Here is a 26314-nt window from a genome sequence, read left to right as displayed (position 1 = left end):
CCAGTTTTTAATAGTAGAAATAGATGAAATTTTTTAGAAATATTAGTTTGCTCTTTTATTTATTGTATAAATATTAATTTACTATTTTTTGAGTAAATAGAGTAAAATTCAGTCTGACTCAGACTTCTATAATACTTTTACCAAAATTTATCATATCTATATGTCTTAAGCAATAAAGTCATGTTGGGGAGCACTATATAATAAATATTTTTTGCTTTACCTCTCTTAACCATTGCATTGGACAACAGATTCTCTTAATTTTCATGTGCATGACATCATATATTTTCTAGATGCTTATTTGTAAAAAATTTGGCCAGGAACCATGTTCACTGGCTATGGGGGTTCAACACAACCACTCTTTTACTGGCTTTTTGGAGCAGGTTGCGTGCAACGGACAACAAGGACTCGAAATGGCTCAATGCTCTAAACACCACGATAAGTTTTTGGCGACGGTTATGATGGTAAGTCACTTTATTAGTGGATATTTCCTTTCTTATATTCCAATTTTCATGATTAGGACTTCAAAGTGTTTGCCGTTGATAACCATCAAAAGAAATACCCTTTGTTTTGTAATCATGGTGGTTTGACACTGCCCCTGAATTGGAGCGTCTTGGTTTTCATTTTTCTTATTTGTCCATAACAAAGTCTGCATCATTGGATTTTGGTCAATTTCTATAGAAGGTTCTTATACTATGCATTTTTTTGTAGATTTAGCCCTTCTAATGTAATCGGATTATTTTTAGTCTTTACTTTTAGGAACAAGTATTTTCAGTCTGGAGACCAGCCTTTTCATTTAACGAGGGTTATTCTCTTTTAAACATGTGATGAGTACATACCTTGGCATTTTTTAATACAGTTGGATAACTTTTTTTTTTCACATTTAAAAATGAAAAGACAAGAAGTAGGAAAAATATTTATAGATATATTAAAACTTTTCATTACATTGGTATTACGAGTCAATTAAACACCAATTTATCTTTTTATATATAAAGTAAATTATGTTAATAAGTTATTTTTATCTTTTTATATTTTCATTTAAGGTTTAAAAAAACTCAATCATAATGAGATTTAAACCTAAATTTTTAAATATTTAATTTTACGTTGTGTGTCATAATCTAGTAATATTTATTAAATTGTATAAAAATATCTCTCATATATCACCATATTTAAAAAAAATCATGTTAAATTATTTCATGGCTTAACAAAAAGAAGTTGTCTCAAGACTGACAATACATATTTTAATAAATTATAATATAGGGATCAAATCCATCAAAAAAACTCATAAAAAACTCATAGTATAGTTACTTTCTACACAATTTGACCTGAGTTTTCTTTTATATTATATTTTGGTATCCTTAGGGGGGGGAGGAAAAAAGAATAGAAAAGAAAAAGAGTTAGGCAGACTTTACAGGGACTAAACCCCATCTTTACTTTATTTCATTCAAATTTGATCTGATGTGTAAGCTTTGTCCAAAAGCTTGGAGATTTCTTTCATGGATGGTTCTTGATTTATTAAATTCTTTGTTGTTAAGTTGAAGAAGGGCAATGCCAATTCTGACCAAATGGGGCTCCACCATGAAAAAACTTAAAATAAGTAAGTGTCTTAGATTCCTTTTTCAAGGTTCTTTTGACCAGCTTCAGATGATATCTGACACTACTTTTTTTGAAAGGCCAATTTGATGGTAAGGGGTGAGGACTACCCCACTTTCTTTTTTATTTGAAAGGTTAAGTTTTCATTTCTTTTCTCAGATTAGTGACATGTTTCAAGTCTCTCTCAGCTTTTAGTGAAATTAAAAAGAAAAAGGAGCCCCTTGTTCTATCTCTCACACACATTAGCCATAGACCCTATTTACCCTATTTTGGAGGTGAGAATTGAAGTAGGTGAGTTCATGAATTTGTGTTTGAATTTCATAGATTTTGGTGGGTAAAAAGTAATAATGAGTTTATTATATTAGAAGGTAGGTTATATTATATTATATTATATTTAAAAAATAGATAAATTAGTTATTATATATTAAATTAAAAAGTAAATTAATTTTTTTGTTAAAATTTTTAATTGTTTTTACTGTTAAAAATTAGTTATTATAAATTGGCATGAAGTATATGTAGCATGTCACGTGTTATTGTTTGGTGTCAACATAAGCCGGTTTTTAATAATACAAAAATAGATGAAATTTTTAATTGAAAAAACTAATTTGCTTTTGAATTTAATGTGTAATGATTAGTTTGTCATTTTTAGTAGAGAGAATAAAATGTTATCCAACTCCTAATAAAAAAGTCTCCATGTTATTTTTATCTATTTTGATGCTTTAAGAAAATCTTTAGAAAATTTCTTTGAGAGTTGGAGATTAAACTTAGGGTGAAAAGTAAATTAATCATTTTATTATAAATTGAGTAATTTCATCCTTGTATTTAAGTAAAATCAACACGATAACTAAATTGTTGATTTTTATGAGTTTTTAATAGTTTATAGACCATTTTTTGAAGAAAAAAAACTTTAAGGTCCAATATGAGAATTAGGGTATAATTTAAGGTCAATTTCCCAATAAAGCCAATAAATAGTAATAAAGATTGCCTCAACTATCCCAATTTGCTACAACTTACTAATATTTAGTAGTCACGTTACGCTCCAACTAAATTAGTAGTCAACTCAAGTTAGACTTCTAAAGGAGAGACAAAGCTTACCTAATATTGTTATCTCTATTTATAGAATTTGAACTTAAGATCTTACTAAAATGGTATCGAACACTTTCTCAATCAATTCAAGAGTCGTTAGTTGATGTAAAGTAATTTGTTCGTAAAAAATTAATGCGTTTTATTCTTTTATCATTTATTCACACATTTATATGCATATGTAGAGAATTAAATCTATGTTTGTGAAATGTATTTGTGAGATAAAATTGTGGAACTTTTGAATGGAAGAGGAAAAAATTTTACAAAATAGGTGTAGATGTTCATAAATGATATTATAGCAATCCTCAATCAAACATAATGAAAGAATTACCTCTAAAGCTAGTGATAAATATAATTGCTATCTATTTCTTTTCTTTACTTAGTGTGAATATTCTCTTGGTATCATAAACGAATGATATTTTTTTTTCAAACTAAATAAGTAATCTAATAATGAAATTTAAAGTAAAAGGAAAATAATATAAAATTAATGCTTTTAAAATTTTGCTGATTGGGTCTTAGTTCGATTGATATGGGTATTATTGTCAATGCAGGAGGACTTGAGTTCAAGTGCGTTGAGTGTATTATCCTCCAATTTATGGGTTGGAGAGGAGTTATAAATAGTTCTAGGCATTGTTAAAAAGAGAAAATATGACTAAAACCTATAATAAGATTATTTAAAAAATTAATTTAAATATAAAATAGAATAAGATCATTTAGAAAAATTAGATTTAAAATTTTATCAAAACGTGAGGGTATTTCAAAATAAAATTTCATATGCATATTTTTGAGAGAATGTATTATCATTAAGGAAGATAATTTAAAAATATAAATAAATTTAAATTAAACTTGAAATAACCTTAAAAATTTCAAATTATCTAGATTTTAACGAATAAAAATAAGGTTACTTGGCGAAGATGGCTATTGAAGATTTAAACATGGTTTGCACTTTTACAGAGCCTTCAACGAGTATTCGAGCATTATTATTAGATGATCTTCAACTAAGATGAACTCCCATATGAATTATGTTGATGTAATTGATTTCTGTCACTTTTATTTCTAAAAAAACACCTTAAATTATCTTAAAACAAGAAAGCGATATCATAAATTGTTTTAATGTTATAATCTTTTTTAAAAAATATGATCTCACTTGTCATTCATGCATTTGCTATTATTGTGAAATTTCTTAATTATTTAATAATATTTTTATATAAATTTTCATTAACTTAACACATGGTTAAAAGCTAATTATGTAAAGTATTGTAAAGACAGAGAGTCTATGCTCATAGCCATAGGCTGCTAGCTTTTCTGGAAGGATATGTTATATGGCAAATAATTTTTTTTAAAAGAGAAAAATCTTTTTGTGTACAAATTTTTTAATCATCAAAACTGAAGATATTTAAATGGAATTTAAAATTGGTAAAATTGTATCTTTTTGTCCTTTTTAATTTCGATATTGAATAAATTAATCCTTTTTAAAAAAATAATGTAATCTCTTTTAAAATAAGTAATTAAGAATAATTAATCAGAACGTTAATGTTTTCACTAATCGTACATAATTTGTATTAATTTAATGATAAATTTAGCCCTTAAAGTTTACACATTCTTTCATGTTGGTCATGATTTAAAAAATTTAGCCTATAATATTTACACATTCTGTCAATTTAGTTTTAATTCAACAAATTTAGTCTATAACATTTACACATAAAGGGCTAAATTTATCGACATACCAATCAAAATTATATATAATTGATAAAAAATATTAACAATATAATTAATTCTCTTTAATTGTTTAATTTTAAAATTAATAGAGATTAAATTATTTAAATTTTTTAAAAGAACCAATTTTCTCAATATTAAAATTGAAAGGTCTTTAATATTTTACTTCATTGTTAGTGCAATATATTTTATATAAAATTGAAGAAAGACCCAGCATTGTTATTTGTAGTTGTAATAGTGAAAATGTAAGATAGCATGTGGCAGGCAAGGCAGCCATAGCCAAAAGTGGGAGGGTAATGTACTTTTTTGAAAATAAATAATAAAATCAAAGGCCATCCAATTAAATTTAAGTCTCTTTTTCAAATGATAAGATATGTTTGAGTAGGAGAAATAGGTCCACCAAAAGGGGCAGTTCCCAAGTGAATCCAATGGCATAATCCTCACCTAATATATGGTCCTTTTCACTGTTTTTTTCTTTTTCTTTTAATTTTTATTTTCCTTGGAGATTGACAAGGATGGTTTGCTGAAATAAGCAAAGATTTAAAATAAAAATCAAAGGGCATAAACTGTAAAGAGATGATGACAAGAGGAAAATAAAAGCAGGGGCTACCATGCAGTTTACATCAATGGCATCCCCCTTCAATCCAGGAGAGTATGGATAATAAGCTGACCCAATTTCACATGACTTGCATTTCTTATCTTTGTGTAGTATCATGAAGATTTTTATACTAGAATTTCGATTATATTTTACATTTAATAAAAAAATGAACAAGTCATCTTTATAGTTAGATTAAAAAAAATTGATTATTTCATCACACTCTAAATTTTAACAGTAAAAATAGATAAAATTTTAACAGAAATGAATTGTTTGTTTTTTTATCTAACGTATAGAGTCTAATTTTTGTGAGAAATATCTATTGACTCCTTGTATAGTGAGCCTCCACAGTACTTTTACCGTGCTCAAAACTATTAAAATCTAATTTAATATTCTAAACATGATTATAATAGGTAAAAGTACCATAAAGCCCCTACACTAGAAATTAGATTACATTTTACACCTCTACTAAAAAATTAAGCAAATTAATCATTATACGTTAGATCAAAAAGTAAACAAATTCCATTAAAAGTTTCATCCATTTCTACCGTTAAAAGCTTGTCCTTATACATTAACATGAGATATATATGACACATCACATATCACTATCAAATTGTTTCATCAGCCAAGCTAGTTTTAGCAATATAAATGAATAAAGTTTTAAACATAAAAGACTGGTTCGTTCTTTGATTTAACGTACTATAATTAATTTATCTATTTTTTTAATAAAAAAATAAAATATAATCAACTTCTAGTATAATGACAATAAAATTTTACTAATTATAATATAATATGAATATACTAATTTTATAATACCTAGTAAAAAGAAACCTTAGCCATGTATGGAAGAGCTTGGAAGAAAAATAATGGGGGTTTTGGTCCACAAGTCTAGTCCTACAAATGGATAGAAAGAAAGAAGGGCCAAGCCTTTGCTTCCCATCACTTACTCAATTACACAGTGAGATGAGTCAGATCCCACTTTGATGATAAACTTAGCTTTTACCATCCTGCCAAACACAACAACAAACAAAGGGCTGATAGATTTTCCATCCTAATTATGAGAGAGAGTCACCATTTTCTTGTGGACTTGGCTTTACTTTATAACACACGCAGGGGGTGTGACAGATCATCAAATCATTGGTCCCACCTTCCATATAAGAGATTAATATATATATCTGCATTGCGAAGTATGAGCACATAACAAGAGTCTAATTCAACCACTGCCTAAAGCTCCAACATCAAATTATATATATATTCAAAAAATAAATAAATTAATATATATATTTTATCAAAAAACAAATTAATGTTTTCATCAAAATTAATATCTATTTTTGTTGTTAAAAACTTATCCAAATACATATAATAAATCACGTGTCATAATTTAGTTATTCCCAACCTCGCCAAATTTTAACAAATTTACTCATTTTTTTAATAGGAGTAATATATAATCTGGCTCCTAATATGAACACTCTACTTTTACCAACCTCGAAACAGCTGAAAACTCCATTAAAATTTCATTAACTCAAAGCTACTAAGGACATGAGAAAATTTGTAAGGCAGGACCATCCAACATCCAAAATCCAACATGCACCATCCAACACCCCCACCCTTTTTTAAGATTTGGGGTTGTAGTGGATACAGATGGGAATCTCACATGGTGGAGATGCCCTGCAATGTGTACTTGATATATACTACACTTTCCATACATCACTAAATGGAACTTCCTGTCAATTTGATCATTTCCACATTGAATATTAAACGGAAAAAAGAACAGTGTCTTGGTGAAGTTTTTATGGTCCATGCATATTTGGCTTTGTTACCCCTTTCTCTCACATTTTGGCTAACAAGAACAATAACAAGATTCAACAGTCAGGCGCTAACCACAACACATTTGAAAATAACAAACATGGAGGAATTAGAAAAATGTGAAAGAGAGTAAGAGATGTCCAAGTATGGGGCTCTCCCATAAAACTACTACATCTTAAAACTACAAATGAGAGCGGATAAATGCCTCTACAGCCTATCGATGCTTTGCTGAAAGCACAGAAAAATAGATCCACCCACATCCTCAGATTCTTGAACCTTCAAAGGACAAGGCAACACATGTTTGCCCCTCCATTCAAAAACCTCCGTTCCCTGGCTAACTTAGACTAATGACAAAATGAATATGAAATAAGAAAAAAAAAAAAGATAAGTAAAAATTTAAATGCGTACCGCTGGAACAACATCCATGGTTCAATAACTTACAAAGAGATCCCTTTTCTGCACTTGTCCCCCTTTATCAAAGGTAAGCTCTCGTCTCTCACAGGGACTAGCTTTGAATTCCAATGTATCAGCCCAAGCTTGAAGCAGATGTTATTTACTCAACTTTGCTTGGCTGCAAATGTTGGGACCTTCACATGGGTTATACTTAAAAGATGCACACCATGACTGTATCAAAATTCCCAAGGGGATAGTTTTAACTTGCATGGTATTCGGTTCCACAATGAGAATAAATGAAATAGCTTTCTGCACCACATTTTTGCCTACAAGATGGTAACGAATTTTGGAGCATCATTTCTTGGCCCTTCAAGAGATCTATACATGTATAATGTTTGAACACGGTCATACACCTCTTCTTCATCAGCAGATCTAATCACTTCAACCACTAGGCGAGGCATAGCACGAGCAATCTGTTGGCAACCTTGGTGAGTTAGTCTACATGAAGACATCCAAAGAAACCTCATGTTGTAGTAGTGATGCAAACCAGAACAAAGAGCAGCATCTCCAAATGGACTATCTCTAATTTCGAGCTTTTGCAATTGTGGACAGCCCTCGAGTACATATTTAAGCGCCATGTCACTATCTCCAGCAAAAGCCACTGATAATGTGCGTACCAGTTTCCCATATCGTCCAATATAGTCAAAAGCTTTATCTGTCAGTAAACCAGAAACAGCAAGACGAGTGAGCTTCTTACAGTTCATAACAATGGCTCCAAAACCATCATCCATAGGTTCCCCCGTCACATGATCAGGCCTGTGGCGACCCATTATGCATAGCCGGAAAACAACTAAATCTGGACAGTTTCTGGACATTGCTATTACAGCTGCATTAGTCATCCTCTGGCAGAAATAAAGAATAGATTGCAATTTCCGACAACCCTCAGAAATAGCTTGGAAGCCTACTTCAGAAACAGGACCATCACTATCCTCACGAGCATCAACAGGGAAAACCCGAAGCTCACGCAATTCCTTACATGTTGCAGCCACTGCTTGAAGTCCTTCATCGCATATTGAATCAAGGACCTGCATATCAAAAGCAAGGTAAGCTTCAAAGAACTAATTTCTTCACAAAGCCTTGTACAGAACAAAATATGAAACACATACCCAGAAAACCTGAAGCTTGTGGCAGTTGCTTATAATTGGCTTAAGCTGTTCGGCAGTAATGTTGGCGTAGCTGAAATTCAAAGACGTTAGACTCGCACAAATAGGGTAAATTGCAGGCAGATAATCCGGAATTATTTCCCTGAACCCAGAGAGACAAACTAAGGATTTGCAGGCAGCAAATGCGGTTACATAATCTGGTTCTTGATCACCTTGCCCTGCAACCTCTGATGGGCTAAAGGACCCTGTCCCAAGATGTGTGAGCTGCGGAGCTTGAACCATAAGACGGTATAACTGCCCAATTGAAACATATCGATTTAGCCTAAGCTTCTTAAGTGAAGGAGACCTTGCCACCAACCTTTCTAATGCCTCAAAATTTATAGGGCATTCTACACAATCAAATATCAATGACTCGAGATGTGATTCACCCTCAGGAAAACACGATATCCAATCCGTCTCATCATCAGAAACCTCGGATTCAATCAGATCAAGCACCTTAAGCTGTCTGCAATTATAGAAATACATCAATCAAGTATCCATACAATTTTAACCTCAAAAAAAAATTCATTGTTGCTTACAACATTTTTTCCCATCATCCAAACAATACCAGATCAAGATATAAACATAACAGATCTACAAACCCAAAGCATTAGATCAAACAAAATTTTCAGCAGAAATGCATAACATCTCTTTGCCTAATAGCCAATAAACCATAGATTAGTACTCTAAACATCTTAAACAGATCCAATCAACTCATTAATTATATACGCATAGCATTATAATCATCAAAAAGGAAGAAAAACAAGAACAATACCTGCACTTGCTAACAAAAATGGCGAGGCCACTAGTTCCAAACCCATCACAGCAAACAAGAACAAGCTCCTTAAACCCTAAAAACGATTCAGCCAAAGTTGCTAGATCATCATCCGTCACGGACATACGCTTTAGATAAACTTTCTCCAACCAAGGGCAAGCCTTAGCAAAAGCCAGGACCCAAGGATTGAAATGGGCACCCCAATCGGGTGGCATAAGGTTAAAATCCGCGAACCTGGGCCTTCCTTTCAGATGAAGAGCTCTCACTCTAGTGAACCGAGCGGTAGCCCGAGCCGGCGAAACCGCATAGCAGTTCCCAATGAACAGCTCGGATCGGGTAAGCGCCTCAACCCGATACCACGACTTACACACCAATGAGGCAGAGTTCCGGTCCCGCCTCGACGTAAGGAAGTGAAGCACGTTTTCCAACACGTTCTCCAGAACCTGATCCGGGTACAGTGACTGAAACTCGGAATGACCCGAAACCGACCCGGTGACGATACAAGTCCGTGCCTTGTTGGAAGTGAAATCAAGATCTGACGGCGGAGATTGCTGCCTTTCGTCATCATCAGACATTTGCTCCGCCATCTAAAAGAAACCCAAAGTGGAATAATACAAAAAAAAAGTGATCTTCTTCCCCTATAGAATGGATTGTTGGTTTCAATCGAATTAGCAACAGAGCATTGAAAAATAAATAAAAAGTTCAATCTTTTAAAGCAAGAGAGACAGGAAAAAGGAAGGAAAGGAGAGTAAACATAAAATAAAGGGAGTGGAGAGTGAGAGTGGGGTTTGTTTCTCTTCTTAAATCTTAATATGACTGTGAGAGAGCATTGGGATTCTCCATGTTTTTAGCCTTTGCCTCTTCAACTCTTCTCTTTCATCTGTAAATATCCTATCCCTCCACACTTCTCCTCCATTATTTGGGGTGTGTTTTTTTCCCTTTTCTTTTTTACAAGCTTTTGTCTTTTTATTCTTTATTTTTCTTCAAAAAGAAAATGTAAATAAAATAGCTACTACTATGTTGTCTATGTATGTATATAGTATATACTGTTTTCTACTTTCTTCTTCCTTTTGTTGACTGGTTTTGACATTTATTTGGGTTTTCCTAGTTGAGTTTTACTATTAGTTTTTTTTGGGTAAGTTGTACCTAAGGTCACTAAACTATTAATAATTTTATAGTTTAGTCACTTAACTTTTAAAAGTTACAAAATAGTCACTGAACTATTCAAAAAAATTTATTTAAGTCACGGGTTATTATTTTTTTTTTAAGTCCAGGTTAACAAGCTCCAAACAATGATTCGATGATTAGAATAATGGATCAATTGCCATTGATGAGTAAAGGAACATACATTATATTCAAGTTGATCTAACAATCAGTGTCTAAAATTGAATAAAAAAGTTGTTTAAATTTTGATTTGCAAATTCATTACATTAAAAGTTTGGTTCATAAAAAAAAACTGAACTGTAGGAGAGAAGGGAAATGAGAACTTGGTACAGGTGGTGCAAACAAAGAAACCCATACAATAATAATTTTAACAACCCAGAGGCTTAAATGAAGACTTTGGAATAATTCAATGACTATTTTGTAACTTTTTGAAGTTGAGTGACTAAAACGTAAATTTACTAAAAATTTAGTGACTTTGGATATAGTTTATTTCTTTTTGTGTTATATGAAAATTGTGGCTTTAATTTCAGTCCTTTAATTTTTGAATTAATCAATTATAGTTTTTTTTTTTAATTTTGAAATTTCAGTATCGACTCAAATAATATCAATTAAATTCATTAGGTTAAATTTTACTTTTAGTCGGGTATTTTTTTATATCATTCATGTCCCTTTTGCGGTTCATATTTGTTATTTTTAAGGTTCGAACATACATTATCTGTTTAAAAATGTATTGTGTTTTATCATTACACCCAACACTTGTTGGTATTAGTAACATATTATGATAAGTAATGTATTTGTCGTATATTCTCCAATTTAATCATTTTTAGTTTTTATATTTTTCTATTTTTAAAATTTTAATCCTAACTCAAGTATTAATTGTTAATTTATTAATTAAAATAATATAAATTTTTTATTTAGTATTACATTAAAATAGTTAACTAGCATTACGCTTGTGTTTTACAAAATCTAGCTATGCTGTTGCGCTGAATGCTTGTGTGAATCAGGAGTCTTACATAGTACAGGGACCTTGGCAGAGGCTTTGGAACTTGCCTCTTCTGCCCAAAGTAAAGGACTTTGCTTGGAGGTGTGGGCGCGGTATCGTTCCATGTAAGGCAGCTTTGGTGGCGAAAGGGTGTGACCTTGATCCTCAGTGCAATCGGTGTGGGTCGACTGAGACAATGGATCATGTTCTACTTTGTCCGAAGGCGGCTGAGGTATGGACTGTAGCGGGGTACGCCTTTAATTTTTCAACCTGTTATGATATGTTCCTGTTTGCACTTTCGCAATTAGCCAGCCTGAAACAGTAATGACATATCAGCGGCGGCCATTGTCCATTTTTCTGAAGCGTACTTGTATGATTGGGAGGAGGAACAATCTTTGTTTGGACGAAATGTCGATGGTTCTATGACATGCAACTAGCTCCTTTTTGCGTGGCTTCTCGAGGTCGTTTGCCACGTGATTGGACCCGCAAGTCGGTGAGGCTATGTCTGTTCGAGAGGCCTTGTCCTGGATCAAGCATTGTGGCTTCACTAGTATCATCATTGAGTCGAATTGTTTAGAGGTAATCTTTGCCCTCCAATGTGGAAAATCTTTTGCTTCTGAGTACGGTTTGATTTGAGGGGTTGTTTAAAATTGAGAGCTGAATTTCAACAGCTATCCTTTTAGTGGACTAATGGCTTGCTAATAAGGCAGCCCATCATTTAGCTAAGAAAACTTTATATTATTCAGATCGTTATATTTATTACATTGTTCAGTTGTATATCAAACGCTTTAGTTAATAATGTTTTTTTGAGTTCTTCCAATGTAAGCGAGAGATTTTGGAATGGATGTTCGAGGAGAGTTTGTTGTCTTAAAGTGTAAAACTATCCCTTTTCTCATGAGTGTACTTTTGACTTTGTTAATGAAGTGATTTTATGATAAAAAATTAATCTTTTTCTTATTAGTATTAATTTAACTCGTGACACTAACTAATTAGAAACTTTATAAGTGTATATAATATACATAGATAATAAAAGAGGACATGTATTTGAATGTACTAAAGTGCATTATTCTTCTATTTATAGTTTAAGAAAGAACTATGGTTAGTTCTAGGCATTTCCTAAAAAAACAGATATTATCAGAACTTATAATGAGATTATTTAAAAAAATAACACACAAGTTACTATGTACCGAAAGAAATTTACAAATTTTAAAATGAAAGGAAAATGATTAGATTATGAATTAATAAAACAGTGATTATTCTGTACACATATTAGAAAAATGAAGGACCTAGTTTAAATTAATCCCTCGTAATTGAGGTCTCTTAACTCTATGCCTTTTCAACACCAAAATAAAAAGCACACCGTCCAATCGTGAAGCAGTAAACAGTTGTCAGTTAGCGAAGCTTCAAGGGGGACTACTGGAGGAAAAGGCTGACAGAGCCTACGTGGCATTGTTATTTCTTTTCTACTCCACGCTCTCCTCATGCGCGTGCTCCTCACTTATAGACAACTCGCTTTCCGCAGTCTTTTCCATTTTTCCCTTTCCCCTTGACCTTGTTGTGTAGCTTACCGAACGAAGAAATTTATTTCTTTTCGTATTGACCAATTATTTTCATTATTTTTTTATTAATATTTTAATAAATTTATTATTGAATTAACAGCAGAATTTTACTCGATATATAATTTTGAATTAATTTGATTTATTTTCATTTGATCGAAATTACTTCTTCAGATAAATATATTTTAATATTTTAATATTTTCTAATATCAACAATTTAAATAAAAATTAATTTAATGGCACACCCATTATACATATAAAAATATAAAATAAATTTTAATTAATAATGAAAAAACTAAATGCAACAAGAGAGAATTTTAATAAAAAAATTATGAAAATATGTTTGTAGTGATTGAAGTAATGGAAGTGATTTTTTTTCATTAATTTATTTTCCTCATTCCAAATTAATCAGATATATATTGGTGTAGATTTTTAATTAGGCATAAATATCAGTCTTCAATTTAATTTTTCATCTTTTTTAACTCTTAAATTTATATTGTTTATCAAATCACTAAAAAATTGAATATAAAAGTTAATGTTTGTTAATTTTATTGATGTGGCAATTGTCGCGTGTATAATTACATCAGCAATTAATTATTTTTTAAATTTTTAAAAATTAAAAAGTATGAAAAATATTTTTAAACCTAAACTCTAGAAAATATTTTTAATTTTTTAAAAAGTAATTAATTGCTAATGTGGCAAACGTGACAATCCACGTTTATGCCATGTAAAAAATGTTAACAAATGTTAACTTTTTTTATTTTTTGGTAATTTAATAAATAATGCAAGTTAAACAATAAAAAAATTAAATGAATAATTAAAATAAAATTTTTTAAATTAGAGGCCCAAAAAATCATAATATCTTCTAATTATTCAGACATATATAATTTAAAAAAGTGGTAATTGAATTAAAAACTATATAAACAAAATAACTCTATTTTCTTAACATTTTGGTGTTTGCCAAGGTTAGCATCATTTGTCCTTTTAAGACTTTGGGTCTAATCTTTTCCACATTGCCTTTTTTTTTTTTTTACTTTTTCACTTGTTAGGTAATATTTTAATCATTATCAAACTTTTTCAAAATCCTTTTTATTTAAGAAAAATTATTTGATATATTATTAGTAGTGTTTTTAAATTTTACAAATAAGTTCAGGGGTTAATAAGTGTTTTAAAAATACGTAAAATATTTTTTTAAAGAAACATATAACAATTTTTAAAATTACTTGCGGAATAAAAAAATACACTAACCATATACTAAGTACTAACCTTAATTTATTACTTCTTAGATAAATCACTAAAAGGAAAAGATGGTTCAACTATAAGTTAATACTAAAATATTTGAATCAATTTAATTTTTTGAATAAATATTTATATTTTATTGTATCTAAATAGTTTATATCTTTACACTTAGTATTTTTTTTTTGAAAGAAAATTGAAAGAAATCAATTACATGAAACAACCATTGTCTTTATCCTTCTTTAACAAATTAATAACCTCCTTGGGAGCTTCATTGAAGACATAAAGACTGGACTTCCAGTTTAGACCGAATTTGGTGAGATGGTCCGCCACTAAATTTTGAGCTCGTGGAATATATCTGACTCTCCACTTTCCTTCAGCCTTCATGATATGTTGGGTCTTTCTGAGGATAGTAATCTTTACACTTAGTATTTAAATGCACTCTTAGTTCAAATAGTTTGTTTTTGTCATTTTCTGATCGAATTAGTGTCTAATGAATTCGTGATATAAATTTAATAAAAAAAACTTAATTGTATTATAGATGAAAAGTACATTCATAAAGTATCAAATAATTAGTTAAATTTAAACTAACAAATTTGAGTTAAACCCACATAGGATAAAAGTAAATGTTAATTATATTAGATATTTATTTTTATACAAAATTAAAAAAAACATATTTATGTAAAAATTAATTTCATTTAAAATAAAAAAATATTGGGTAATAAATTAAAAAGTAAAATTTTGTTTCAAAGCAATAGATAGTAAATAATAAGTTTGGAGGTTTCCTTATTTTGGCCTTAATTTTGACATCTTAAATTTACTATAAATGTTGCAACATTCTACTTTGTTTCTTTCTTTCTTTTTTAACATTTCACACTTTTACTCTAATTATTAATTTATTATTTATCATGTCCAATGTAGAAAACAAATTGTGATTAAATTTTTACCATTTATGCCAACATCCTCTAATCTAGTGATAAAGAGAATCGATGTTATGGTTTATGAGTTTGTATTCGATCCCTAACGACACTACTCTTGTTTTAATTATAAAAATTAAAAAAAAAATTAAGCATTTATTTTTAAATAAGTACCATTTATGAAATGATAAACCCTCTCGTTGAATTTATTAGGTAAATTGCTTCTGTTAGAGTTTATGTAACTCGAATCCCGTCACTTGTTGAAGAAACAATCTTCGACTTCTATCCCCATTAAGCACAAAACTGGACTAGGGTTACAACTGTCCGCCCCTGCGGTATAGTCTATACCGCATAAGTTGAGTCCATATAGAACTACACTTCTACTAATTGACTTTGATTAGAACAAGATTTTTCAACCATTGAATAGATATAGTCGAAACTCCTTTTGTATTATTCGGTTTTCAACATTAGTGAATTTCTTCTGCTCTTCCTATGGTTTTTTTTTACTGAAAGGGTTTCCATGTAAAATCTGTGTGTTCTTATTTTTCTTTTCTTAATGCTTTGCAGTCGTTCTACTGTCATTATCGATATTTATTATAACAATTTCTATAACATGGATAATTTGTTTAAGTCATGCAATGTTTATAGAATTTTTTTTTGCATAGTGTCAAATTTAGCCTTTAACATTTTTTTATCAATTTAATCCTTATTCTTTTTTTTTGAATTAAATTTTTTAAAAAAAGAGTCAAAATAAAATTTTTCAATGAAAATACTAACTAAGCCGCTAATTTTGTAATCACTCCAGCTTACATGACAATTCGCTTCTACTCCATATATTTTTTTAATTTATGAACTTTTTATATATAATTTTGATTTTGATTTTTTATAATTTTTGAATTAGTTATTGATGTGACATATAAGACAAATAATGTTAAGTTAACATGATATGCACATAAACTGCCATGCGAATTGTCACACCAAAAATGTTAAAATTTATATTTTAGTTATCATTTTTGTTAAAAACGATTTGACTATTTTTTAAAAGCTACATAAAATATGAACCTTGAGAAATAAATTTATCATTGTACTTTTTTTTTTCCTTCCTACAAGTGGAGGTGAATTAAGTCGTTCACGTCTCAACATTGGATTTAATATGAATCAATACTTTAAATCAACGAAATTGTTTTCCCACAAAAACATGTGACGTGTGATTCAGCAGCAGTTTCTTTGTGTTTACTTTTCAATATAAAGATTCCACTCAAGCCTGTCACCTAAGTAGAGGCGAATTTAGGGGATTGGAAGGTACTCGACCCTTAAAATGAAAAATTACTATTTCAGCCCTTTAAATTTTTTTAAATTTTAAGTTAATAAAGGTAAAATTATACTTTCGTCCCCTAAAATTTTAAAAATTTGATTTAATCCTTTAAAAATTATAAATATATACTATAAAAAATAAAAAATTCATTTGGCCTCCCTAAAAAATTTTTCTGACTTCGCCCCTATGCCTAAGCTTCCAGCAAAAGTAGCCAATAGTTTTATGATTGTTTTTAAATTTTCTAAATGGTTTACTTTTTAAAATTTTAAATAGGATGAGGACCAAATTAATAATATATATATTAAAAGTTAAATTTATTATTATATCAATTTAAAATGACACTTTCACCCCTGTGCTAATGATGTAATGAATGAATCATAAAAAAAAAATCATAATAACAACAATAATTTGGTTGACGAACATATTTTTTTTTTATAATTGGATAACTAATAGTTGAGTAACCAACTATATGAGTAAATTTTCAAAAAGAAATTAGAACTCAACTAAAAGATATATTTGGTAAAGTATTTTTTTTTAGCAATCTGATTATAGGTTTTGATCATTATTCAGAACCTCTTCTTAACCCATAAATAGAAAGGTAATGCGATTCAACGCACTCGAACTCATGTCTTCCTGCATTGATAATAATGCACATTTTTTTTCTTACGAAGTACAATTGTCAAATATTCTATTAAAGTTGTGATGGAAATCTATAGATTAAAGAAAATAAACATATATTTCTTTTTCTTTATGCAATGTTTGTTTTTATTCATAATTCTTCTTAGTCCTTAAATCATTAAAAAAAATGTATTTAAGCATGCTCAAACCCACTTCAACTTTTGATTGCTACAATAACAACTGTCTCAATTAAGTTAAGGCTCAATCAACAATAAGCAATTGTATTTAGAACATGACCAATAGATTGAATCGATTAGACTGAAAACTGATTGAATATTGATTCAGAATAAGAGGTTAGACCAATTAACCTGCAAATCGAATAAACAGTACTGAAAATAGTTGAATCATTTTTTTTTCTATTTTTTAATTATTTATATTTAACAAAATAACAATTTATGAATATAGCTTATTATTTTAATAAAGTATTTAATATTACAATTTTTTTTGAATAATAAATTTTAAATTTTAAATAATATTCTTAATATATTATTGAAAATATTAATATTAATTTTTAATAATAAATATATATTAAAACTATAAATACATCACTATTGAATGCCTTATAGTATAATATATGATTATTTTGATTATATAAATATAAGTATTCATTTAAATCATCCTGACATTCATTTATCCCTTCCAAGTCTAAAGCAATAATATTCACTCTCATGTACGTAAATTGAGAATTATTTATTATTAAGTTTATACACGATATTACTTATTATAAAATATTATGTTATATAATTTATCAAACAACGGAAAATATTTTACACAAAATCATCTTGACATTAAAAAGTAAAACTTTTTCCAGAAAATCAATCTATTTTTTAAAAATCATTTTCCGAAAACTATTTTCAATGAAACAAGCACAACCTTATTTCATTTCATTTATTGTCATATAATTTTCTAACATTTTATGATATTTCTATATTTAAATTGTCCAATAACTTTACAACAAATCAAAACCTTTTCAAAAAGTACTAAAAAGTTTTTAATGATTTTTTAATAATATTATCAGCTTACTATACAATAATTCACAAAATAGAAGCACAATTATATTATTTCACATTCATATCTTTTTATGGATTTATTTATTTTTATTTAATTATAAATGTCTTGTAAATTTATAGTTATAAAATTACGCACGAATTTTTATTTGATGTTCAATATTATACATAAATTTTAATTTTGTGTAATTTTATTCATGAAATATTAATTTAATTCAATATTCACAAACCACTAATACCATTATCAATATAATATTATTTTATGCATACGTATTGCACTCACAAATAATAATATTTATTTAATATAAAAATAATTGATATATTTATTTCTTTAAATGTATGCGATTGAATAAAAATTAAAATTTCATATGTGAATTTAAACCACGATCAATGTTTCATATATATAATTGCATTAAATCACAATTCACATATCAAATTATACATTAAACTAAAATTTCAGAATCATACTTATCCCTAAATTTATTTATTTATTTCACATAAAAATTAATTCTAAAATATATACAGAAACAACATTAAATGATTTTCAATATTCCAAAACATTTATGCATTAAGATTGTAAAACCAATGAATGTTTCATGGAAAAATTTCGGAATTTATGGTTATCTATGATATTTAACTTCACTTTCAGATCTCCAAAATTTATTATATTAACTCTAATCAGATTAGAGCCTATTTGGATAAACGATGCGTTTATTATAAATTAAATATTGTAATAATATTGTAGCATGAAACAAAAAAAAATAAACGCACCGTACTAAAAATAAATACCCATGTAAAAGTGTTTTAATTCGATTTTTTTACTCTAAATTATTATATTTAGTTTTATTTATTTTAAAAAAATTTATGTGTTTCCTTTTTGGATGATTGCAACAATGACTATTGTGGGTAGATTTTTTTTTCCCTAGTGTCAGAAAATATCTTAATCATCAATGTGGAAAGTGACAAAACAAATGAAAAAGAGAGAGAGAAAAAATATTGGTGGATTTTCATGGGTTTTTTAAATTTGAGGAATCTTTTCCTTCATTTTCTTGCCAACCAAACAATTCCACCATAAAAAGCGGAGGTACCAAAGCCGGTGGCACCTTCCAATGCATAAAGACAAATATATAAAAATAATTTTATACCCATTTGTAATTTTTATAAGATTAATATTTTAATAATTTAATTGTTGAATTTTTCAATATATTTGTACTTGTTTTATGCATGTAAATTTTTAAATAGATTCAATATCTCTACTATATCGATATAAAATATTATCAATATTTTGAATTTTTTTACATAAAATAAATAGTTAGGAAATTTTAATTTATGCCAAACTTGATATGAATGGAACGTGAAATATGACGGTTAAATTGTTAAAATATTAATTGTATAAAAAATTAGGAAATGATGTAAAATTATTTAAGTTTTATATTGGTATAAATAAATCTCTCCCATATATAGTAAGGATATTGTTAGAGATTGTGTAACCCGAATCCCCGTCACTTGTTGAAAAAATAAATACAATGAAAAATAAGGGAATTATTCTTCTATTTGATTTTGATTAGAACAATGTTTATCAACCCTTAAATAAATGTAGTCAAAACTTCTCTTATATTATTCATTTTTCAACATTAATGATTTTTTTTCTCCTCTACTTGTGGTTTTTCCCCGAAAAGGGTTCCACACAAAATTTATGTTTTTTTTACTATCGTTCTACCATTATTATCGACATTTATTATAACAGATATAAGGACTTAATCCCATTAGACAATATATTTGAATTAATTAATAAAGTTTAGAACTTAAATGCATTAATTTTTTTTTATTCTTTCCATTTAATTAATCTAACAAACATACTCAAACTTTTTTTTCATCCTTCTCTTATGTTTTTCCAAAATAATTACAAGAAATTTTATAAGTATTTACATATTAACATTCATGTAGCATATGGCCAATGGCAACCATTAGTTTAAAGATTCTTTAGTAATCTTGAAAATAAGATTTTGTGAGCATAAATTCCATTCAAAGGAGAGGAGCAGCCAAGGAACAATAAGTAGTGATTTTAAAGATATTTATGGTTTACTTCAAAACTTTTGGCCAACCAACTTAGAAGCCCAGCTGGCCACTGATTTGATTTTTGTTTTGTTTCGGTTCTAATTTTGAGTTTTTTATTTAGGGTGGATTTGGATAAGTAGTGTGTTTACTTACGATTAGTGTAAAAACAGTTGTGGCGTTGAGATTAAATACTGTAACAATACTGTAGCGTGAGACAAAAAGAAAGTTAAACGCACTGCACTGTCTATCGAAACTCACCCTTAGAATATTAATAATCTGTTATTTTTCTAGAGAAATTTTCAGGGAACACTGAAAAATATATATGTTTGGACAAGGATATGAACTGTCCATTTACATTATAAACATTGAAAACCAACCATTCCTTATTGCAAATTCAGAGTTTTCACCATCAATTTTCTTTCATGGGGGACCTTTCTGTATACACTTCCTTTGATTATATAATATCAAAAATAATATCTATTCAAAATCACGATTAGACCAAACATATTGATAATTTCGAGTCAAAACAACTAATTTTGATACATGAAAAATCTTACTTGTTTTTCAATATTGTAAGAACCGGATTGAAAGTTGAATTAATTGAAACTATAGTTATTAGTTTAACCGCCCTAGTAAAAAAGAAAATTATATTTTAAAATATTTAAAATATTTTTGTTAAAATTTAAAAAAAAAATAGATTTGAGTTTTATTGTATTTAAACGTTTTTTTATTTTTAATTTTTTATCAGTTCAAATCAATTTTAATTGATTTCAATTATATATCACAAGTTGAATCGATCAAATCATTCATTTTTGATTCAATGAATCAATCCAAAGACAACTATGTTTTCTTTTTTCTGATAACATTTGTCCGCACATATATGAAAGCTTTCTTTGAGGCCCTTGATTCCTATAAAAGTAGCCTTCACTTTATGGCCAGATATATTCACTAAGCATACTAGGATTTTGAGGAGGAAGAGTGGAATGAGTGTGTCAATATACACATACATACAAATATATATATATATATACCTCCAAAGTTAATTTTGATATCAAAGCTAGGGATTTTTATCTTTGTGTATATGAGAAAAAGAAATTATAAAAAATCATAATGTATACAGGATTCATATATAGTGAATTAAATGATATATCATCATATCATCTAGTTCACTATATATAACTCAAAAAAGTCAGTTTAATAAATAAATTTCATTCATAAAATAAAAAATTTAAATATTAAACAACTTTCTTAAAGAGATATGATAGAGTTTATCACTCTAAATCTAAGGAGCATAGCCTTCTATACCTAACTTCTTTTTTATTTTGCAACAACAAAAAAAAAATATTGACACATATATGATTAAACTATGAATGTGGACTAACTTTTGAGGATGGGTTTTTAGGGTAAAAAATGTGGGTTGCTTAAAGTTAGGAATAGGCTTTATAGCTATGCTTTCAATGATAGAGAATATAGGTTTGACAGACAAAGCAGTGGTTGAAGTTCCAAAAATGAGGAAATTTGATGGACAAAACTTAATATTAAATTGTGTGGATGTAATAAGTGAAAGTATAATATCTTGAACAATTATTAGTAACTTAAAGTGGGGCTAGCTGTATGTAAATTATTGAATTGAATAGTAAGTTTATCACTTCTATAGAATTTTTCAGACCCAATTTCTATAGTTATTGGGATAATCAAAATGTTTATATATACAAACCCAAATAAACTATTAGATTTGAACCAATTTTGTAAACATATGTGTTCTATTTATTAGCTCTAAGATCTTGTGTGAGTACCAATAATACATGTGTGAATTTTCAACTCAAAACAGTTAGATGTATTGGTGAAATTATGGTTTTGATATTATATAATAAAAAAAATCAGTGATTAATTCTCTATATTCTGTAAATTAATAGTAATTAATAAGGAATATTACACTCTTAAATAAAAAAATACGAGTTAAAATATTGAATTAACATTGTTGAAAAAGATAATCACAAACTCTGAACATAGACTGTCAAAACAGAAATAAAGTGAAAATATGGAATAAGTCCCAAATTATATTACAATAAAGAGATGAAACACATAATTTGATTGAAAATATTGAACCATATTGATATTGAGATTCATGTAAAATTTATTGAAGTTTGGTCAGGCTTTTGCTTTGTTTTGGGGTTTCTTTCACTTGTTTATGGGCATCAATTTTGAGTCCATCTATTAAACTTTGCAAGACTAATAAAAGTACAAGAAGAGCCGTTAGATTCGGTGATTTTTTAAAATGAAATTTTCATTTTTATAGATAAAAAAGATGACTTGTATCTCATATAGACCTGATTATGGTCGGGTCATTCGTTCAAGCCTAAAGGTTTGTTCGAAAAATGAGAAGGTTTAAACAAAAATATAAACTTGAAAAATGAGATTAAACAATAAATAAGACCCATTTTCTAAACGGGTTAGGCCTTGTGCATAATTTTTTACTCAAACCTAGCCCGAATCAAATGCTTATTCTCTCTTTTTTATTTATTTATATTTTCAATTTGTTAAGAAATATTTATTTTAATATTTTTAGTGTATTTGATGTATTTTAATATAAAACGGTCGGGCTTGAATTTAATATTTTAATATAGGTCAAGCTTTGATAAAAAATTTAGGCTTATTTTTCATATTCAAGGCCTAAAAGTGGGCTTTAAATTATACATCAGCTCGGCTCAAACCTTAAATTTCACCAGTTTATTTAATATAATCTTAGGTACATTTCTTTAAACCCAAATAAGCCCTTAACTCTGTAATCTATACTATAATAAACCTTTTAACCAATATCAAATCTAACCCCTAAAACTTAATTTATTCCTAAATAAAAACTTAAAATAAATCAACTTTTCACTTGAAAATTTAAAGAAAAATGACTTATTTAGGCCTTAAAAAAAGGGTATCCAGACTTATCTTTAAAAAAATAGAATAAAGTTAAGAGCCTTATCTAATATGTTATCTCTCTAAAACCTCCTATGATGATGCACCATAGGCCCTACTTGGAAAGGTACTAATTAGAAATTTGGGGAAACTAGGCAGGCCCAAAATGTACATGCATCTTTGACCTGAAATATTGAGCTTCTAAAAGGTGCAATATAATGTACTCAATGGATCATAAGCTGGAAGTTGGTTTTTCTTTTTAATTGGACCAAATAGAGATTTAGTTAGGGCGAACTTTGAAAATTTTTTGGAGACTGAAGTTAAATTATATATAATTTCATCATTTTAATAATTTATATTTTTATAATTTTTAAAAGATTAAATTAATTTTTTAAATCTTTTTAAGGTTAAAGTATAATTTTACTTTTACTAATTTAAAATTTTATAAATTTAAAAGAACCTAAATGAAAAAAAAAATTATTTAAGAGGGGGCGGACCCCTGCCAACCCCTAGCTCCGCCCTTTGATTCAATAATAAGGTCCAAAACTCCACTTTAAATTTAATTGAAGCCTTTGCAGCTTCTAAATGCTAAAAGACGAAAGGAAAAATAAAAGTTGGGTAAACTACATGACTAAATTATGAGTAAAATTTTCTTTTAGTCATTTAATTTTAAAAATATAATTTGGTCACTAAATTTTTCAAAACTTTTTGTTTAAGTCATCAGTGACTTTCTCTGTTAGCATTACTTGCACCAGTCAAAAGCTTTCTTTCCCCTTTTCTTCTACAGTTTATTTTTTTCATGAAACAACTTTGGGTGTCACGGATCTCCGAATCAAAATTCAAAAAAAAAAAATTATTCGATCTCTGACATTAACCGTCAGATCAACTTGGATCTAAGGTATATTGTTCTACTTGTTGATGATTATTGATTCACCATACCAGTCGTAGATGAATGCTTGGAGCTCGCTGGCGGAATTTAAAAAAAAAACTTAACAATTCAGTGACTTAAATAAAAATTATTGAATAGTTTAATAACTTAAATAAAAACTTTTGAATAGTTTAGTGACCAAATTGTAAATGTTTTTAGTTAAACTACCAAAACAAAAAGTTACTCATAATTTAGTGACTAATGGTGCAATTTACCCAAAATAAAGGATGGCAGATGGCAGTTGATTCTACATTGAATGTGATGGGTGACGGACCATATTTTATTACTTTTTAGCTACTGTTTCCTAGGGAATATGTGTAATTAAGATTTAATTTGTCGTTTTGTTACAGGAGATTCAAGTCAATGTGTGAATGTTATATATATATACACATCACTATTAAAATGTTAAAATATGCTGTTAGTGTTTGTATTTCTATAAAATTTTAGATTGGTAATTAAAAATTCGATCTTTTTTATTTTTTTTCAATTAAAATTTTAGTTTAATTATTATTGTGATTCATAGTTTTTTAAAAAAAAAGAAAAAAGAAAAGTTAATGGACAGATTAAAGGTTTCCAATTAAACTATGAATTTTAAAAAAAACAGATAAAAAAATAAAAAAATAAAAGAAACATAAACATTTATTTTATAAATTACAAAAATAAATTAAAACTTTAAACCCGGTTCAACATGTTTTAAACTTGTTTGATAAAGTTTTTAGTAGTTCAACTAGTTTTTATTGGTTCTATCCTTTTCCTATTTTATGGTACCTATTAGATATGTTGGATCAATAATTTCACTTCAACTGGTTCGATTTGATATAATAACCATGAAAAGCAATATTCTCAACCTCAAAGTATTATGATATAAATGAATGATTATTTTTTATATATACACTTGATTGTGGCACGTTTACGATGTGGTTAAAATTTTATGTAACAAATTTATACAACATTGATATAAAAATCAAATGTGGCTTTTATTGAAATGGTAAATTGAAAATAGTGAAGATCATAATGTCTTGGGTTTAAATCTTATAATGTGCAAGTAATTTTCTAAATTTTATATAGAAATAAAGAGACAAAAATACCCTTAAAATAATTTTTTGTTGATTTATAAAAATAACGAGTTTTTGATAATTTCATAATAGAGTTGGGGTAATGCCAACTCAATCAAACACTTAAATAATATAGATATATACAGAAATGCATGTATTCAACTATGAATCGTAAACTAAGCATACTCTTAAAAATTTAATTAAAATTATGTTGTAAAACTTGATCGTTTTCACTGAAAAAGAACTAAGACACATCATAAACCAATTACCAATCTCTAGTTATTTTATTTTCTCTCTCACATGTGTTTGCCCCTTTCCCTTTTCTCTGGTAAGTTTTCAAACCCTAGCCACTTGGGGGGCATCAACGGTGGCAACCTCCTGACCTCTCCCCTTCCACATTTTCTTCTTTCATCTCCACAATTTCCTCTCCTCAGCTCTTTTTTTTCACCTCCACCTCTACCCCTCATTTCTTCTATTTTTCTTCTTTTTCCTCTCTTCCCTTTTGGCCATAGAAACAATAAGTGGGATATAAACAACAAAAAGGGCAAGGTTATGAGCTGGTGGAATAAAAAGTGATGCCAATAACTACGAGAATGAAGGGAGAGGATGAGAAATTGACACACTAGGTCTGTTTGAAGTTGGTGACTAAGTCAAGGGAATGGTTTGGGGGAAGTTTTAGCTTGAAGGAAGCTTAGGGGCAATGGGGTTGGCGGGGTTCATCAAAGCTAAAAAGTTTGTTGGGTTGGTGGAGTTCGTTGGGTTTGCTGGGTTAAAGAAAGCATCAATCTGAGAGGAGGAAGCCATGGTTTGTCCACGCTCACCACACCAATTGTTAATACAAGTCTCAACAAAGGAAGAGATATGGAAGAAAAGGTGGTGGTGCAAAAGAAGTCGATTCACTTAAACAGACGGAGAGCCGAAGGCAAAAGAGGATTGTATGCTAAGAGTAAGAGCTCATGGTTGACAATGGAGAAGATCATTTTTCCTTTGATCTAAAGGGTATTTATAGGGGAAGTCCTATTGTCTGATATTAGTGACGTGGTAAGGTGGTTATCATTAAGGAGTGCGTTCGGGATGTACGTGGTGGGGCCCATTATGTTGTCTATTAAAATTATTTTATCATGATGAGTTCAAATGTGTGCTTTTAAGAAAAAATCCACACAAGCATTTTAACTAAAATTGTTAAGGTTGATAATCATTTAGATTAACAAATGACACTGTAATATATAAAGACTAAGTTTTACCCAAAGAGTATAAGAACTAAATTTTAAATTTAAACATAGTAAAAAGATTAAAACCATAATATAACCAAGACAATCTATACCTAACATAGATTTTACCAAATTAA

At 28.6% G+C, this 26314-nt stretch overlaps 1 protein-coding gene across 1 annotated transcript; it reads right to left on the bottom strand.

Annotated features, from left to right (window-relative positions):
• Nucleotides 1–6762: 6762 nt before the first annotated feature.
• LOC121230328 (transport inhibitor response 1-like protein) lies at nucleotides 6763–10225 on the bottom strand. The gene is made up of 3 exons (XM_041114910.1): nucleotides 9161–10225; nucleotides 8350–8851; nucleotides 6763–8268 (listed from the first exon to the last, which is right to left on the bottom strand). Exons 1-3 carry the CDS (start codon nucleotides 9745–9747, stop codon nucleotides 7510–7512), a joined length of 1848 nt encoding a protein of 615 aa, XP_040970844.1. The 5' UTR covers nucleotides 9748–10225; the 3' UTR covers nucleotides 6763–7509.
• Nucleotides 10226–26314: the final 16089 nt, after the last annotated feature.

This window comes from Gossypium hirsutum, chromosome A06 (assembly GCF_007990345.1).
Source record: "Gossypium hirsutum isolate 1008001.06 chromosome A06, Gossypium_hirsutum_v2.1, whole genome shotgun sequence".
NCBI lineage: Eukaryota > Viridiplantae > Streptophyta > Magnoliopsida > Malvales > Malvaceae > Gossypium > Gossypium hirsutum.
The sequence above is the reverse complement of the archived record's forward strand: the minus strand, read 5'-3'. Positions and strand labels throughout refer to the sequence as shown.